The following is a 20,000-nucleotide window of genomic DNA, read 5'->3' on the forward strand; positions in this document are numbered from 1 at the left end:
AATAGAAGATGTCTTGAAGACCGGGCTGGTCGCTCTTTTTCATACAATTACAGTGAATGAAGACAGATGCGTTCCAGCTTAAAAAAGGACGTAAAACACCATAGAAGTACCATGATAGCGGTCTGTTTGGCACAAGGTTTTATTATGAACTAAAATCTTTCCCTTCCTCCATCGTTTAGTCTTTACAACTAGATCATTGAGAACCTGAGAACTGGAACCGATGCAAGAATGAATTATTGGATTGGTTTTGTGAACTGAATCCTCAAATGGATCTCAACTAAATAGATATATGGTTTATAATATGGTATCAGACGAATAATAGTTAAGTTAAAGCTATTGAATGGTTTCATAAGCTTTAGGGGTTTTTTTAATCTCTGCACTATAATGATAATGTTATTTGGCTTCCGTGTCTTTCTGGAAACCTTAACTTGAAATTAAGCTTGTAATTGCATGGAAAAGATCAAGCAGCGCATATTTCAAAATTTCTCATTTTGCGTCTCGAGGGAGAAAGTCACTCGCACGGGTCTGGAACGAAACGTGGCCACAGTTGTCATTTTTGGGTGAAGTGCTCCTTTAAGGGCGTAAATGGGGTCAGTATTGATTTCATGTTGGCTTTGTGAACGTTTGTCGTCAAGGGTCATCAGAAGCGCAGAATGAGATAATAATAGCACTTTCACGCCGCGTCATTTAGAGTCATGACCGCTCTCCCCGTGTCTCCCTCGTTTCTCTGATGTGTCTCTCTGCTCCATTTCTCTGTCTCTCAGGAGATGCGCTCTCTTTCAGTAAAGTGTGTCACCCTCACTCAGTCCCTTTATGAATTCATACACCCTCTCGTTCTCATTCTTTTGGCGCTGAAAGAGACGCTCCGTCTCTCGAAGGCTCTCCGGAGTTTCTCTCCATCCGTTGTATCACCCCCTTCTCTCTCTCTCTCTCTCTCTCTCTCTCTCTCTCTCTCTCTCTCTCTCTCTCTCTCAGAGCATCTTTCTCTCCCTCGTTCATTGTCTCTTTTGTCGTTCGGTGTTAATTCTCTCTCCATGACTCTTGTTTATCGCTGGAGAGGAGCGAGCGCTTGAGCGTGCGCGCGAGTGTGTGTGTGTGTGTGGGACATGTTTGTCAGGGCTCGTCACATTTCGCTCGGCTGGTGGTGGGGGATATGCGAGCGCGCGTGTGTGTGTGTGTGTGGCGGTGAGGATGCGTGCTCTCAGACGCTGGCAGTCGTGTGCTGGCAGAGTTAAGATGATGGCTGTAGTTCGGACGTCTCTGCAGAAAGTGGTGGTCTTCTTGCACCGGCTCCAGAGAATGGCGATATCCTCACCGCGTTACCAGAAACTGTGCAAGGTCAGTGTCTCGCGCACACACTCGCCGAAGCGCTTTCATCCGATCCATAGTTGGACTTAGTTTGGTTTATCGTGAGTTCTGTTGAAGTTCTAGTTTTTTTGTAGGCTTTTTACTTGTTTTTTTTCCTCCCAGTGACATCCTTTACAGTAATCTGTTTTTGCTGATATTTTTATTTCATACTTTGTCTTGTTTTATCGCATTAAAAATAGCTCAAGTTCGCGATTTATGTTGTTTAGTTCTGTTCTTTATACCGAATGGGAATATTGGTAATTCGCACAAAACCACAGACAGTGCAGATCTGGCGTGAACATTTGAATGACGTTGATTTATTTATCCTTGATGAATTTGGATGGGATATCTTCTGAAAGCGTGCAAGAGTTTGATTTGAATGGTGATGTAGTTTGCAGTTTGTTGTGAGATGAACACAAAATCTCTCCACATTGGAGCGGAAGGGACATTTAAAAGAAACTAATCCGATATAAAGTATAAGAGATGTTAAGTTAAGATGTTAAGATTCCAGTTAATAATATTGTGTTTGAGTGATGCTATGTTTAGCTGCTGTCAGCGTGAGCTGTCAGCAATCATCCTTTGAGTGTGTGTGTGTGTGTGTGTGTGAGATTAGAGAAAGCAACAGCTGTTCTGATATTCAGTGTTTAGCTGAAATCCTCACAGGATTTACACACACAACACATCATGCTGCTGAGATGGAGAGCTTTTCAAACAATAGCGACTTCATCTTGTGTGTGTGTGTGTGTGTGTGTGTGTGTGTGTGTGTGTGTTTATTAAAGAGACAGCAGCACGTGGCAGCGTCGTGTGTGTGAAAGTAAGACCGGGTCTCTGTTATTGTAAGATTACGGAGTTCGCGCCTCTGAAGTGGGTCATACTCGGCACCAAAATGTTGTTATTCATTGCATTATAAATGAATGCAATTCAGTCGTTTTGCATGTTCACCCTTTTGCTGATCTTTTAAATATAAACAATTAAAAGAGCTGGTTTTGTTACAATCACAATATTGACTATCAATCACGATAGATTATTGTGGTCAGTCGATATTTGTCATTCGTCATTCAGTTGGGGGTGGCCCAGCTGCTAAATGCTGATTTTATATATATATTTAAGATGCCTTTGCGTTAATATTACCCACTTTTGCTGCACATTAGAAATGACACGATAAAAAGAAGTTTGTACATATTAATAAGAGTTTAATTTTGTACATATTAATAAGAGTTTTGTCCTAACCATCCATTGATTCATATTTATAGGACATTTTTTGCACTGGTAGCCCCTTGCATCAACATCCTGCTGCATCAAACATGCTCTGGTTGATGTTCTGACGTGATTTTCACTTTCAGCTGTGGAGAGCTAAATGGCTTATTACTGAAATCTTCACAGCATGTCTGTCTGGTTGCACAGGTTGAACGTTTCAGTAAGTGGTCTGGGTGTACTGGGAGTTTTGATTTGTGAATAGTGGAATATGTCACATACTACATCTAACTTAATTCAAGCAGAGCAAACAAGTCCTGTTTTTGCGATATAACCCCATAAAAATCAGCCCGTTTCAAGGGAGTGGAAAGATTAAAAGGAAAAAGAGGTGAGTTTAAATGGAAAATAAAGAGTGACATTAGATTAAGCTATGCATCATGTGCAGAAAAGCAGATGCTGTTATCTAAAGTGATATACATTTATTACAGGAACTGACTGAATTTGTGAGATTAAGTGTCTCAATCAAGGAAAAATATGATGGTTTTGATTTTGTTTCAGAGATATTTCTCAGTGGCACCTGTTTTTTTTTTTCCTTTTTCTATCACATGGGAGCAAATCTTTGTTAAATTCTGTGCAAAGGTTCATCAAAAAAATAAAATCATGCTCTGAGTCCCAGTGGAAACAGTCAGCGGTTATAAAAATCTTGTATCCAGAACGACTCTGCGGTTTTCTTGCTATGTAAATGAACATCTTTATCAGAGCGAACCGGTTCAGACCATAAACTTAGTGGTTGTCAGTCAGCATGCGTGTTGGTTTCTGTGCATGTATCTTAGCTCATGCAGAACGTGGTGGTTGTTTTTCCTAAAGATGTTGTAAAATAAAAATTGCTGAGCCTTTTTGTCCGTGGCAATTAAACTTCTGAACGCTTCCCCGTATTTGCCATTTTCACTGGCTTTTATAACCGTGCAACGCTGCAAAAACAGCATATATACACTGTTGTTTTGTTTTTGCATTGCGTCAGATTTTTCAATTAACTTAATTATCAATAATTAACTCTAAGTTCTAAAAATCACTCATCGGTTCGTAAGTCCCATATGTGAAATCTGTCAGACGAAACGTACACACTCCACGAGCACCAGCTCCACCCTGAGGAACATAAGGTAGTCCTCACTCGATTAAGCAGCCCTAGGCCAGATGGAGGCGGTGCGGTGATCGTTTAAGCGTCCCTGGGCGGCACTGCTGGCTCTGCACCCTTGGGATGGCATCAGTCATTCTGCGCTCCATTACTCTCTCCTGGGAGACATCCATCTTTTGGAGATCATTCGAGCCTCCGAAGACTTGCTCTCCTGCACCACCTCCAAATGTGTGAGTGTGATGAATTCGTCCGGTCCAGAATGAGCCTCAGTTCTGTGTGTCCACATCTGGCTCCAGATGATTCATTTATAATTTCCTTCATGATTTTTTTCCTGTGTCCAGCTGCGTAAAGGGCCCATGTTTGAGCAACCTCTCACATGATTCCCTCTCTTAAATAAACTTGGGGTATTACTTATAACCAAATTTTTTATATTGAGGAAGTAATTGTATCACAGTTGTAAGTTGCCCTTCGATGCGTGATAGAAATTCACACTAATATACTTGAAATCGAAGTCCAACCACGTATCTGAAGGTCCTCCAAATACTGAACATTTTGTAAGTCTTTCTAACCAAACACACCTAATTCAAGTCATTAGTAGAAGGACCAATACCTTAAATCTCCAGGTGAATCGGACCGAGGAGACATGTTGAGGATGGCTCTAGGAACATAGTTGGGAACTACTGCCTTAATCGGCAAGTGTTTCAAAATATGAGGCTTTAGTCAAAACACTTACTTGTTAAGCATATTTGGGACTAGTTTTCGAAGGTGCCATGTTATGGTGGAACTCTTCAAGGTAAATGAACCAATGTAAATGGTATTGGTGTACAATCATGCTCAATTTAGTTTAAAATGTGTCTAGAACAACTAAACTCGTTATGGATACTTTCACAGCATCAAAGTATATCGGTGAACAGTATTATCCTAGAGGAGAAACAAATTGTAAAATGCATGCAGTGGTGAAAACAACACCGTATTTGTTCCTTGCACATGTGTACCCAACTGAAAGACTCCAACAAAAATATTTGGTACAATTTGGTACAAATTCTTGTACTGTCATAGCCCTAGGTTTCTAGTATTGTCTAGGTGGGTGAACTACAGCCGGAAATCATTCTCTTAAGGTGGAACTGATCCTTTAGGTTAACCAAACCTGCTCCTGGGGGCGACTGTCCTGCAAAGTTTAGCTCCAACCTTAATTAAACACAATTGAACCAGTTAATCAAGGACTTAAGCTAAACTCTGTAGGATATTGGTCCCCCAGTAGCAGGATTGGACACCCTTGGGATAAACCGATTGATTAATCCATTGTTAATTATTGGTAAAAATTTTCACCTGCACACATAAAGAGCATGCTTTAACTAGAACTATTCATTAATTTGACTATTCTGCAGAAGTTGCCTGATGACAGGTGTGATGACAGCTGCGTAAGCATATGCACATGTTTTTACAAGAAAAGCATCTTCTAAACATGCATAAATGTGCAGTGTTGCTACTCCAGGAACATGGTTTGGAACCATTGGAATAACAGGAAAACATTTAAACATACAAGGCTTTTGTTAAAGTACTTGACTCTGTCACTGTCACAATTTGGGACTTTAAGGTGAATGAACTGATGTAAATCATCAAGTGATTGCGGGAGTACTCTAGGTGGATGAACTAATGTAAATGGTAGAGGTGCAATAGTACACAAAAATAATTTTTCTGTTTTGCAATGCATTGTCCCATTCTGAGATGTCATGTGTAAGAAAATCCTCTTGATTAAAAAGACTTGGGGTTGTATTGATGTTGTGTAACAGCTACACTCCCACCCCTCCAAGCAGGTACAGTTTGGCCCACCTCTGCTTTCCAGAGGTATGATAACTGTTGACCGGGCTCCGAGTTCAGAGACTTAACTGCAACCATGTGTGCTGATTCCGAGGTTTTAAGATAATGGCGCATTAGTAGTCTGTCATGTTACACACAAACCCACATACAGACTCACACACCAACCTCTTTCGCACTAACTCATCTCTCCTTCTCTCCAGTGCGCACACACATTGTGAGTCACGGCAGCTCCTCCCCTCACTTAAAGCACATTTGTACTGATGTCCATTACTGAGAGCCTGAGTGGAAGTGCTATATTTGTGTGTGTGTGTGTGTGATTATAGATTGTACCCTGTGCCAGAGTGAGATCAAGATTAATCTGCATTTATGAGTCAGATCATCAAAATTTGCCACATTTTAGGAAAGAGATGTGTGGGCGTGGTCATAAATCTGTTCTGACATTGGGTGATATATTGTCTGTCCTTGGACAAAGTTGTCTGGGATTTTGCTGGTTGTAAAGGCTCTTCTCCTCTCATATTCATCCTGTTCTTCACTTTCTTCTTTTCTTTCCCCATGTCTCTTCTCGCCCCACCTCTCATGTCCTCTCAGACCCTTGTTTCTGTCATTTTCACTCTATTCCTACCTCCTCTTGTCTAGTTTGTTCTCCTAATTTCTATTCTTGTCTTTTTCCCACTCTTTTCCCTTATGTCTGCTACCTTTGTCTCTCGTCTTCTCTTTCCTCACCACATGTCTCTTCTCGTCTTTTTTTCTGTCCTGTCCTTGTCTCATCTCTCCTGTCTCATTTGTCCATCATCCCATCTACTTTTCTACTCCCTTATTTCTATTGTTGTCTCTTGTTTTGGTCTTCCCCAGTTTTTTTCTCACTGCTTGAGTCCCTCAGCTAACATCTTATCTCTCTTGTCCAGTCAACTGTCTTCTTTCTTCATCCCTTCTTCCCTCATACCCTCATCTCTAATGCTCTTTATCCTCTACTGTACACGAGCCTCTCTCCTCCTTTCTGCTTTTCTGTCTTCTCCTCTTCTTTTCCCTCTTGTTTTTTCTCTCATCTTGTCCCCTTCTCAGTATGGTCTGGTGAACACGTTGATGGAAATCACTTGTTGTTGTTTAATTTCTCTCTCTCTCTCCATCTTTGAGTGTAATTCTGACTGCACCTGATCAATAAGGGCCTGTCACACACATCTTCATATACATACGTGCTGCTCTGCTGATCGATACGTCCCACTCTCATGAACAAAGGCTCAGATTTCCATTCCTCTCTTTCTTTCTGTCCAATCCCTCGCTCTGGGGTGGCAGTCGAGGCATGACATAAAGGAATGATAGCTTTCCTCATCACACTCATTTGTTTCAAAGCTCTGTCCATCTAGACAGCACCTCTTTCATCATCCTGAAGGTCTGCTCATGGGTCATGTCTCGTGTCGTCTTTGTTTTTTTTTGTGTTCTTGCTTTGTCTTGTGTGATTGCTTGTTATTTTGTCCTCATTTTCTCTTCTCTTCTCTTCTCTTCTCTTCTCTTCTCTTCTCTTCTCTTCTCTTCTCTTCTCTTCTCTTCTCTTCTCTTCCTTCTTCCCTTCCCTTCCCTTCCCTTCCCTTCCCTTCTCTCATTTTTCCTCTCCTCTCCTCCGTCTTGTGTGATTTAACTCAGCTTCAGTTCCACACATTTGTTTATCTTCCTTCTATACATGTCTGTGTGTAGACTGATTGCTTTTACACATTGAAAGACAAAGAGCTCTTCATGCATTCATAATTACAGACTGATGCCATTTTAAGAGCAGAACATTCACAAATGACTGAGTTTCTGCCTTTAGTGTATTGCTTGCTGCACCAGCGAGTCAGTGAAATGCGGTTCAATTCTATATCCATTTCTCTCTGTCTCTTTATTTTCTTTAGCCAGTGCATTTCAGGTCTTGCTGTAGCAATTTCTTAACAGTCTGAAAATAAAATGGATAAAAACCTCCCCAAAGATTCATTATTGCACAGAGAGTAAAATGCCTGTGGATAAATATAGAAGACATGTTCTCCTGGGCACAGAACCAGGACTAAAGTCACTAAAGACAGATAAATATCCTTCGCTGGACCTGCTAAATAATTCATGCGTGACAAAGAGCAATGAACAAAGAAGGATCTGTTAAACAAAAGCATTCACTGCACACTCATATATATAAAGGTTCCTGCTCTGAGTGTTATATAGATCAGACCCTCTAAAGCTCATACACGTGTCGTTTCTGTTGGGAATTAATGTCAGGACTGCTAAACAGATGGGACCAAAGATGGGATTGACCTTACTGTTCTGTCAGATTACTTTCTCATGCCTATTGATCAGATATCGATCGGATATCGACCAAGTCCTTACCGCACAAGGCTTTTGCAAACCTTTGCTCACAATTAGCATGTTGGTGCTGATGTTCTACACACGCTAATATACACTGGCTAAACTGTAGGTTTGGATTATAAAGCCTCATAAATCTCTGAGATTAAAAGCTTTATTAAAAACCAAATTAACTCGGTGACTGTCACTGTATATCAAAGAGAGTGGCAAACAGAATACGTACCTCTGGCACCTCCATCCCGTGATTGTATACATAATGTTTTAATTAATGATTTGGAGAATAGATTCCTGTCCCATCCAAATAGTCGGTTAGCTCTACTTGTAGATCTGCTTCTGTATGGCCAATATCCTGCAGAGTTTAACTTCAAACACACATGAACCAACTAATCAAGATCTGCAGGATTGCTAGAAACTTCCAAAACTAAACTCTGCATGGTGTTGGTCCTCCGTGAGCAGATTTTGACACTCATGCTCTACTTTTGCTTCTGGCCTTACAAATACCTCTACTGATCACTGTCCCTTTTAGCTCGACTTCCTCGAACTCGATTACTGTACTTTAAGGTGTGCCTCTACTGACCTTACCTCTACTGACTCTCCTCACAGCTGAACCTGATAACTCTTACCCTGCTAATTACTTTACTGTTGAATTTACCTCTGTAGTAGCCGGTGTACTTCTGCCTCTGCTCTCTTCTTTTTATTTAATCTACCTCTGCTGACTTTTCTTCCTTTAGTTCAGGAGTTTGTAGTTCTGCTTCTGGAGGGCTACTTTAGTGCAGAATTTAGCTCTAACTTGCCACCTGTCCCGAAGCTTGCAGACTCTTCCCCTGCTCAGTTTATTTCTTCTGAGTCTTCATGAACCTCTAGGTCAGCCTCTGGGACTAGCTATACTTCTAGTTTTGACTCTGTCTCTGCTCTTTCTACCTCTAATTCAGTTTTTTTACACTTAATTCTGACTTTGCTTCATGTTTAGCCCCAGCCCATGGGTATCAAACTCTGCTTGAGTAGAGCCACCATAAGGCGGTGTATAGCTCCAGTTAATCAAGATGCTCAGGTTTGCATAAAAAAGTGACAGACAGAAACTCGTCAGGACTGTGAATTTCTATAAATTTGACACGGCTGCTGAATCTCTGCCACCTTCTCTATTTCCAGTGTCTCTACTTCTAACTCTAATTCTGCCTCTTTTCATTTCTTCTCTGTTGTCTAGCTCTACCATTGCTCTGTCTAATTTTAGCTATATGTATTGTACATATTTCCTTAATAACTCCTGCTGCATTTTTTTGTCAACTCAATCTCTTTACATCTTCTGTATTCAATCCCTCTTTGCCTTTTCTTCTTACTTCCACATCCTTTACTTCTGCTTCCCCATTTTCCACCCATGTCATGTAAAGCGTTATTTTGGTTGGTTATGATATAGTATTTATAATGTAAAGTATGATATCAGCGTGAATAGACTTCAGTAAAGAGTCCCGAGGGTCTGTACTGCAGGCGCTGGTGTGTGTGTGTGTGTGTATATTTAGAAAGATGTCAAAGCCTATTGAGAGGGAGTCTAATCAAGAGTTCTGAACGCACTCTACTACTGTGTCACTCATTGGTGCATCATGGGAGTTTGCTGTCATAAAACCCTTCTCATTTCGTCCTTTTTTTTTTTTTGAGGCTGAATACAAGTGACTAGAATACATCCTCTCTCTAGACACACACATGCCATACACAAGCACAAATCATACACACACTTTCATATGTCTCTGAATAGACTGAGGAAATAGCTCAAAGATGTATTTTGAATTGAATTTTCTCTTGCAAAAATATTCCTACACATACCTCTTTCTTGGTACTGGCTTCCAGAAGCAATGAAGGTTTTGTGTGACAGGTACTCTTTTTCTCTCTCAGTCTGTCTCTATTTTTTGGCCTTGCCTGTCACTCTCTCTCCCATTCTTACAATCATTAGGAAGCCACTGTTATGCCCCGGAGTGTTGTTTGGTACATCTTTCTCTCTCTCTCTCTCTCTCTCTCTCTCTCTCTCTCTCTCTCTCTCTCTCTCTCTTTCTCTCTTTCTCTCTTTCTCTCTTTCTCTTTCCGATTTTCTCAATCTCACCGGTTTTAAACTTACTGAAAAAAACAACTTTTTAATGGCATAGGCAGTGTTTTGGAAGAGTGCAAACAGCCGCTTATAATAATGTTGCTTCTTCTGAAATACGCTCACATACAAATGCTTTTTCTATCTAATCACTAAGAGCGTTTGCATTCAGATAATCCATCCTACTTATTCAGGGTCAGTTCAATAGTGTTCTGCTCAAGGTGGAGTGGCAGACACAAGCAAGCTGATCTTTGATTAGATATTCTTCGACTGCAGGCTCTTACAAGACAAGAACACACACACACACACACACACACACACACACACACACACAAATGTGTATACTACCAGCTTAGTTTCTGTTTTTGAACCAGAAGGTGTATAGATGGCAGTCTTACTTAGAGATAATGCCCTTGCTATCAGTTATATTTGGGATATTAAATACATTTGCTCATTGTTGGCACCACATGTATCCTAAATTAACAAAACTTTTTGGATGTCACGATTAATCATTTGATAGCACTACTTTGTATGTAATAGTGCTATACTATTATTATTTTGAAAGTAACCAGTAAATTGTGACCAGTATTTTATGTGTAGACTGATTTCTCAAACACTGTTTCTCATCACAATTTTGCGAGGAAATCGAGTTTGTTCGATAGGTCTTAAAATTTGGATTGTGTTGATTGTACTCAATCGTATTGCATCAGTAATTATTCCTATGGACGGTGCATTAGCCAACTTTCAGAGAGACCGTGTGTTAGTTGAAGACTAGTTTGATTTAGTTTCTCTGGTTTATTTTCCATTCAGGTCAGATGGCTGTTCTGCTTCAACTGAGCTGTCACAATCTGATCTATTTGAATGTCCCTGACTGATGATGCAACAGTCAGATTCACCGTGACATCATAATCAAACATTGCCATGGTAACCAACAGCTCTTTCTGATCCCGTGAAGCAATCTTGTTATATTAACACGCCGGAATGTGTAATATGATGTGATGGTGGCCCTTGCATAACCGCAGCTCATTAAAATACCATAGTGCAGACACTCATGACGCTAATTAGCTCACTCGGAGCAGAATATTCCACTGATGTTAAAACAGACTTATTAAAAAGTGTTTGATCAGATCGGGTCAGATCAGGGCAAGCGAAAGCGAGTTTAACAACTGGCCTCTTAGTTACTCCTAATGATGTTATGGAGGATAACGTTTGGAGAACTAGTACTGTTTTAGTTGCTGGACTTTTAGATTGCCCCCCTGAGGTGCACTTGTGTGTTTTTGATCCAAAGAAAGTATGAACTAAATTTTCAAGATGTAAGAAACACACCCGGTTAAGATCAGTTTAAATTGCTCAAATAAACTTGGAATTTGTATTTAAGGATTAGATCTGCAGAGCTGTAGGTGCTACGCACATCCAAATATTCATCCGAATATTCGTCTGATATCAAAACTTGCAGACTAATTCAGATTCAGTAAATGTTAATGTTAAGGAACTTCTGGGTTTTATGTTACTTTTATGTTTTCACAATAGTTTTGCATCAAAGGGGTCAAGGACCATTAGATACCTTGAGTCTTGTTAAATAACCGCTGAGAAGTGGGATGGAAAATGTGATTTGTGTTTAAGTAATACAAGTCTTTTTCGTGGACACACATGGCTTCTGCTGTGCAGTCTCTTTGAGCATTCCCTCGCTGATTAAATAATTGAATTTTTCCTCAAGTACACGATGCACAGGAAAGCCCTTCACCGCTAAAGTCATGTTAATGTTGCGCTCACACTGAGGCTAAACGCAGAAATCAGCTTGACTTCTCACAGTAAAATGCACTGAAAAAATGAAAACCAATTGACGCCAGTTCACTCGCACACAATAGCGCACTTGAGCCGCCGAAGATATTTCAGTGGACGTTTTAACATGTTTTCAGATCCTTTAGGCACCTCCGACTGAGCGTAACAAACCGGATTGTTAGTAGGCTGAGCTCTGTGTATCGTCTGCCATAGCACCGTAATCGTTGTTTTAACGTTGTGCAATTTGACATAATCGAGTGTTTTGCGCAAAACACCTCTACGAAGCTTACTAGTGCGTTTAGAGTGTTCTTTCACTGCGTGATTCATGAAGTGCCTTGAAACCAATCGCACATTAATTTAGATTTTTGCAATAATTGAGATACGAGACTTACGTTTTAGCTGCCATATTTGACGTTTTCATGCGTTTCGACAACAAAAAATGATTCCAAACACAACCGCAGCATTATTTTGCGTCTCTGAGCAACGTTGCGGTGATTCGGTTCAGTCGCAACGACTTCTTTATTTACTGTGACGTACTTCCACCTACTGGCGGTTTTAATTTCACACAAAAGGATATCGAATATGAAGAACATCAAAGACTTTAGGAGTCAGCTGTACTTAAGATACCAGCACGATAACACACCAGCAATATAGAGTCTAATTATCCCCAAAAATAGTGCGATTTTATTTTTTGTTTGTCGATATCGCACACCCCTTTGTGATATTCCTCACTGACTAATAGCAAATCAGCGGTAATATTAAACGTACATCAAGACAATTGGCTTAAATGAGTTTACCGACATCCTCTCGGCCCATTTTTTTGTCACGCCGGGCAAGCACACAGGGGTTGAGCTGCTTCATTAAATCACAGCGTGCTTGTCAGAGGGCCGTCCGAGAGTTCTGCTGTAATTTGTCGTCACATTTGCCGGCGCGGCGAGGCGAGATAACGAATGCGGAAACTTCCAGGAATGTTTGTCAGGACCGCCTCGCCGCGGTTCGTTTCTTGTCTGCGAGCTTTCCGAGGAGGAGCGGGAGATTCGGGGGAAGTGACACGTCTCGTCCCCTAGTGAGGGAGGATCAAAGACGAATCAAAACAGACGGGATCAGGTGACAGAGTAACTACACATTCACATCTCGCGTCTTTTCGTCTCACAAGTGTCCCCCTCTCTGGTCTGTATCAGCCCTGTGGAGTAAGTTTATTTCCTTTTTGGAGGTTAATACGTTTTCGGATTTGTCATTTCTTGCGACGTCGCGAGATAACTCACCGCTGTTTTAGAGCGCGTTGAGGGGTTTTGAGTCGTTTCTTACTAGTCCCTTCTTCGATATCGATCTGTATAATAGGAATTGATCAATATGTGACCCTGGAGCACAAAGGCAATCTTAAGTAGCACGGTATATTTGTAGAAATATCCAAAATTACATTTCACGGGTCAAAAATGATACATTTTTCCGTTATGCCAAAAAATGTAAGGATATTAAGTAAAGATCATGTTCCATGAAGATATTTCCTTACCGTTATTTTTTTTATTAGTAATATGCATTGGTATAATTAGATTTTGATTTATTTTACATATTTACTCAATTAAATGGTAACACTTTACTTAAAACCTTTATGTATAATGCATTATAAAAGTAGTTTTAATGCCGTAGTGATGACTTGCAATGCACCTTATAAATTCTTATAAATCATTTATGCAGCTCTCTGTTAATTTTATGCCGTGACAAGGCATGATGATTCAGAAAAGCAAGAGCTACGTTAAGTTACCGTTTTTGCATAAAGCACAAACATCGCGGGAAGAAGTTGCAGGCCAGAGTTTAATATTTAGGTTTAAGAGACACAATAAGACCATGGCATTTATTTAGCAACTTAATAGCTCTCCGTCCGTGAAAGACGGTATTGGGTCTAGTCTTTCAGAGGTCGTCTTTCCGTCACTTATGACCTTCTGATGCGTTTGGTTCGTTTAGTTCTTTTTCTGATGTTTGTTTTTTAGGCTACCCATTCAGTCCGACCTTAAAGTCTTTTCCTGTGCCTCATTCATCTCGGTTTCTCCAAATGTGCCTGTTTAGCCGGAAGCCTTCACCTCTGAGATAGAGGCAGACAGACCGTATATCAGAGGCGGAGAGAGACCTTGTGGCGGTGTGACGGCATCTGGTCCTCAGCCGTGATTTAAAGCGCGTGTTGGTGTCAGTGTGGTTAAGTGACCCGCTGGATCACGTCTCTATCACGCTGCACAAAAACCAGAGCGCATGTAGCATGACATACGTGCACCGCTCCAGCCCCCCAAGCCTTCAAGGGATTTTATACCATAGTAGTGGTATGGGTCATGATATAGTTGCTGCAAAACAGCAGAAAAAAATGCACACTTCCAACCACTTTATGTTTTTGTCATTAAATGATTTTTTTATTTAAAGAAGAGTAAAAGTAACGATCATCAGTAAAATAATGCTTTAAACCTGCTTTAATCAATCAAATTAGCTGCGTACGAATCTGCGGAATTGACACGTTTGGTCAGCTGTGTGGTTGTGTGTCCTCGTGAGTTCTGGTGTGGTGCTCCTGTGGAGTGGAGTGATAGCGCCGACACACAGACGCGTGCAAATGTTAGTCAAACTGAACTATGTAGGCTTTCTTTGCCAGCGTGCGTCATTGATTTTTAATGCATTTAGATGTAAAAGCAGATCAGCTACATAAAGCACATTTAGTCCATTTGCTGTCTAATGGAGCAGAGAGAGAGAGAGAGAGAGAGTTTCTCTGGATGGACTGTACCGGGTTTGAGGGAAGATTGCTGACCGCGCTCGACGAGAAGCCATCACAAACCCATCACCTGACCTCAGCACATCTGATATCTCCGGTGTCATGACGACCGCTTCCCAGCAGCCCGCTGTCATGTGACGGGGTGTGTGAGAGTGTTTGTTGTGCTCTTTTCATCCAGCAGCGTTTCTAATGCGCTGCTAATACGTCAGACTTCCGTCGGGAACGCTCTCGCCCGTGTCCTGGACCAGCAGCTGCAGATCCCAGCGTTCAGCCAAACCAGCTCATTAACTTCATTAAGTTCTCTCTTTTGTACATTAGCAGCCCTCTCTCTCTCTCTCTCTCTCTCTCTTCTGTCTAAGGCTCGTCTGTCGGAGAGATCGCTTGATGTGAAAGTGTTTTTGCAGGTGGTCTGGGGTCCTGAGGTTCATCCGAACTCCTCCGTGGTTCTCTTGTAACTCTTAGAAGCGAACCGCTGGTGATGACACGACAAGTTCTGACTAAATAAATCTTGAATAAATCTATACACATACATTTGTGCATACGTATATGCTTGCATAAAAAATATAATTCCAATTCTGTCATAAAAAGAAACCTGGAATGTTTAAAAAAAAAATCTTAATTTCAATATATTTTGGTAAATTCTGAATAATAATCTGAAATGGAAAAAAAGAGAAGACAGACAGACAGACCTACAGATATAGACAGACAGACTGGTTGTATGAAGTGAGTTTAGCAGCAGGTCTGAGGTCAGTGATCTGCTGCTCACACAGATGCTGTGTTTAATGTGTCTGTGAGCAGAAATGATAGATCAGCAGATGCATAAAACACACACACACACACACACACACACACACACACACACACACACACACACACACACACACAGTGTTCTGATGTGGAGAATGAGTTTGGCTGGATCGTGAATGAGAGCAGAGAGCTGCTGATTGTGTTTCACAGAAGCTTCCATCAGTCTGTCTCTTCATCTTCAAGCCCAAATTTAACCACTTGAGATTGACCATCCTCTTCACCTCCCTCTCTCTCTCTCTCTCTCTCTCTCTCTGTCTCTTGACTCATCCTCTCTCTCCTCTCTCTCTGTCTCTCTCTCTCTCTGTCTCTCTCTCTCTCTCTCTCTCTCTCTCTCTCTCTCTCTCTCTCTCTCTCTCTCTCTCTCTCTCTCTCTCTCTCTCTCTCTCTCTGTCTCTCTCTCTCTGTCTCTCTCTCTCTCTCTCTGTCTCTCTCTCTCTCTCTCTCTCTCTCTCTCTCTCTCTCTCTCTCTCTCTCTCTCTCTCTCTCTCTCTCTCTCTCTCTCTCTCTCTCTCTCTCTCTCTCTCTCTCTGTCTCTCTCTCTGTCTCTCTCTCTCTCTCTCTCTCTCTCTCTCTCTCTCTCTCTCTCTCTCTCTGTCTCTCTCTCTGTCTCTCTCTCTCTCTCTCTCTCTCTCTCTCTCTCTCTCTCTCTCTCTCTCTCTCTCTCTCTCTCTCTCTCTCTCTGTCTCTCTCTCTCTCTCTCTCTCTCTCTCTCTCTCTCTCTCTCTCTCTCTCTCTCTCTCTCTCTCTCTCTCTCTCTCTCTCTCTCTCTCTCTCTCTCTCTCTCTCTCTCTCTCTCTCTCTCTCTCTCTCTCTCTCTCTCTCTCTCTCTCTGTCTCTCTGTCTCTCTCTCTCTCTCTCTCTCTGTCTCTCTCTCTCTCTCTCTCTCTCTCTCTCTCTCTCTCTCTCTCTCTCTCTCTCTCTCTCTCTCTCTCTCTCTCTCTCTCTCTCTCTCTGTCTCTCTCTCTCTCTCTCTCTGTCTCTCTCTCTCTCTCTCTCTCTCTCTCTCTCTCTCTCTCTCTCTCTCTCTCTCTCTCTCTCTCTCTCTCTCTCTCTCTCTCGTGTTAGGAGTGATTGTCGGACGGCCTTTCTTCTAATCTCTGCCCTTTTCCCCTTTGAGACAGAAAGAATCTTAAATGTTCTGTTCTGGTCGTCGTGGAAATCCTCTCTTATCATCTGATTGGCTGTACAGATGTCTAGCACACCACCCATCTGCTCCCACGAGACTGTGTGTGTGTGTGTGTGAGAGAGAGAGATGTACAGTAGCTGCTGGTTGTTCTTCTCTTTTCGTTGGAATATAATCATTCATTTAACAAATCTGGTTCCAGTTCCGATTCCAGCTAGTTAATGATTCCTTTGATTGTTTAAATGATGAAAGTGCTTAGAAGTTTTGGAAAACAATCCAGCAGCCTGGTGTAATAAAGAAGACAAAGCAGCAGTAGCAAATCATAAATAAATGTGCTGCTTTTGCAAAAACAAAACAAAAAAGAGCTAGATTTGTGTTTTTGGAAGAAGTCTCTTCTGCGCACCAAGGCTGCATTATCATAAATTATAAATATTATTACATTTTAAAGTAACCATTTTCTGTTTGCATATAATTATAGCGAAACTGAATTGACTGTGGCACTGGCTTCTTATTAGTTTAATTGCTTATTTAATTTTTGGTAATTTTTAATGGGGTGGGAAATATCTTTTATTCATTTTTTATATAATGTTTTAAAATAACAGTATTTATACATGTTAAAAAAAATTACTTGCGTACTCGCTAAAACGTGTTATGGTATATAAATAATATATTAATATAATATTATATTTAACCTGTGCTGTATGTTGCATATTATTAGTGTTTTGTCCATGTTTTTCGTTATTTTATTTTATAATGTGAGAGGTGAACACATGATCATTAGTTTGTGGAAGGATAAGTGTGTGTGTGTGTTCATCACGAGAAGCTTTGGCTGGAATGCTTTGGAAAAGCTTCTTTCCCACGACACCTGCTTTAGGTTTAACGCGAGACCTCCTGTGTTTATGAAGATCAGGAGAGTAAGAAACGGTTCTCTCTAGACATATCACGACCTTATTCAGCCGTCAGACTCTGACCTGATTCAGAGACGTCCCTCTAGTCTCCTCCCAGAAATCCCATTGAGTCCTGGAAGAGGATCCTCAGAGGTCTGCACGAGTCTGTTTGACATCAGCAGGAGGACTGGCCTTTTCTGATGTCAAACTAAAGGTGAAAAACCTTTAAGAAATCTCTTCTGCTCACCAAGACTGGCAAAACCAGCCATAATGTGAAATATCGTAGCCTTTTTCTGTGAATTAATTGTGAATTGTAATTTATTCCTGTGATGCAGCGCTGGGTTTTCAACAGTCTTCAGACCGCTTGTGAAAGCAGCCCAAACATTTACATTGCGTCAGAAAATGCTGCAAGTTTATTTATTTCGGTGGTTTAAGTTCATACACAACCCACTTCTGTTAAACTAGTGAGCGAGTGCTAGTCTGGATCTGGATGCTCTGGGATCTCTGCTCATCTTTAATTACGCCGCGATCGATGAGTTGTCTTTCATTTGTGTCCGTCAAATGAAGATCTCTATCATTTCACTGATATCTGCCTCTACAGGAAATAACAGCATCGGTCAGGTGACCTCTACATCACCTGTGCGGCGTTGTTGTTTTAAAACCAACTCGATCCAAGGTTATTTCAGCATTTTCAATTTAATTCTTGCATTCCATGATTCTCTAAAGCATAGAAAATTAATTCATTCATTTGAAATGTCAGATCCGCTCTATTTAATGCCTCCTTGGTAAATAAAAGTATTCACTTTTTTTCTAAAAAATTAATAATCAAAAGAAAAAAAACAACTCATCAACCTGTCTTGGAGAAGTGTAGCTAGCGATTTAATTTTTAGTTAGGTGATGTTACTGTAATATCAGTGTTTTATATATGTCAAGTATGTCAACTGATTCTACTAACCCTAAACCAAACCTAACAGTCTACAGTGAGAGTTAGCAGACATGTAGCTGGGAATGAATGAGAATTAGTCGACAGTTACAGAGTTACTTGTTGTTGTTCTTCTTCTTCTTACTTCTACTTTTTAGTAGAGTGTCTGTATAAAGCGTACCCTAAGCTCTAGGTGTATCTGTGTGTGTTGAGTGTTGGTGGAGCGGGAGGAAGTGGCTCTGGTCTGATAAGCGTGTGTTGAGGGAGGAGTGAGCTGCTATTACTGAGGAATGCAGCGCTGCGATGGCGGGACGATAAAGCTACACATTTTATGTTTTAGGATAAAAAAAAAAACAGTGGTTTAATCTTCGTTATCTCCTCAGATGTCAATGTAGACGGCTGAAAAAACATGTATTCGTTGTGACCGTATTATACAATCATGTCGTAAAAACGGCAAGGATCTCGTCTCAAACTTTTTTGACGACACGCATTTAAGGTTCGGATTGCGTTGTATGTGGAAAATAATGCACCCGTTCATTTCTTTTGAAAGTGGCTTGCTTAGCTTAGCTTGCGGATTCGTATTTTTTTATGAATCCGTTTTAAGTTTAAAGGTCTTTAAACTTAAATCTAAGTTTAAAGTGTCAGTTATCTACAAACCTTTAGTTGACAAATTACTTATAGATAATTGCAAAGTTTTTATCAGCTGTATAGTCTCTCATTCTGACGGCACCCATTCACCACAGAGGACCCATTTATGAGCCACTGACAAAATTTCTCTAAATACGACGAAGAAATCAAATCAACTACATCTTATATGGCCAGAGGGTGAGCACATTTTCGGGGAATTTTCATTTTTTTAGGCGAACTACTCATTTAAAGTAAAGTTTTGGGTGTATGTGATCTGAAAAGTTTGGGGTTTTGTTCTGTTTGCTGGAAGTAGACGTCTCAATGCTGAATTTGTAGACATCTGCTTTCTGACTCGCTGGAACGCTGCATTCAGCTCTCAGTTTTGAGCGCATCTATAATGCAGCCGTTCTGACAGCAGTTCAAGCGCTTCTAGACAGACGAGAGGCGTTGAGAAATAGACTACACTGCCCCAAATTCCACAATATATGTATTATTGATGCATCTGAATTGGACTGCAAAAAACATGGTGTGTGTTTTAAATGCTGCTCATGCAGGGTCCCTAACAGGTCTGTCAAGGGACTGATGAGGGTGCTACGGCCACAATTTAGATTGACTACATTGATATTAATCTGTGTATTATTACACCAACATACGGCGTTACGCTGCTCACACAGGCCTTAAACCTGCGCTCTGAGATGTCGGTTTTGCTCAGTGTTGATAAGAGGAACATGATTGTTAATGCTTATTTGGATCAAAGGTGCTATCGGCCTAAAATGTTTGAGAAGTACTGCTGTGGAATAATGATAGAACGGAAAACAGAGAGTAATAGATGCTAAAATATGCAGAGGAGCACTCAAAAAAATCTTAACGCTGACTAGATTTTATGACTATGTCTGTTTTACAACTGTAGCACACAAACAATATCCAAAGAAAATTGAGTTTATTGTATATTTGTATGTGTGCATGTGTGTGTATGTACATGGTCAGAATATAAGAAAAATGTTATGTTTACATATTAAATGTATAAAATTTATGAAAACCTATTTTGAATGGGATTAATCATGATTAATTGTTTGACAGCACTAATATGTGTGTGTGTGTATGTGTATATATATTATTTTTGTTTTTTTGTTTAACAACTTTAATTTTTTACTTACTAAAAATGTAAATCACGTAACATTCTCACTCATTTTAACAACAAAAA

The 20,000-nt window shown here is 40.6% G+C and overlaps 1 protein-coding gene across 4 annotated transcripts in view; it reads left to right on the forward strand.

Annotated features, from left to right (window-relative positions):
• Nucleotides 1-20,000, forward strand: part of LOC122328832 (utrophin-like) — a 167,864-nt gene that overhangs the window by 68,461 nt on the left and 79,403 nt on the right. Inside the window, exon 1 of one of the 4 annotated variants that reach the window (XM_043224829.1) lies at nucleotides 1,066-1,338. The exons of the other annotated variants lie outside the window; for them this stretch is intronic. Coding sequence (XP_043080764.1) covers nucleotides 1,192-1,338 — 147 coding nt within the window. The 5' untranslated portion in view covers nucleotides 1,066-1,191. Of the gene's footprint in view, nucleotides 1-1,065; nucleotides 1,339-20,000 lie in introns of those variants that run through there. 4 annotated transcript variants of the gene reach the window in all.

The sequence above is a fragment of the Puntigrus tetrazona genome, chromosome 23, assembly GCF_018831695.1.
Source record: "Puntigrus tetrazona isolate hp1 chromosome 23, ASM1883169v1, whole genome shotgun sequence".
In the NCBI taxonomy this organism is placed as follows: Eukaryota; Metazoa; Chordata; class Actinopteri; order Cypriniformes; family Cyprinidae; genus Puntigrus; species Puntigrus tetrazona.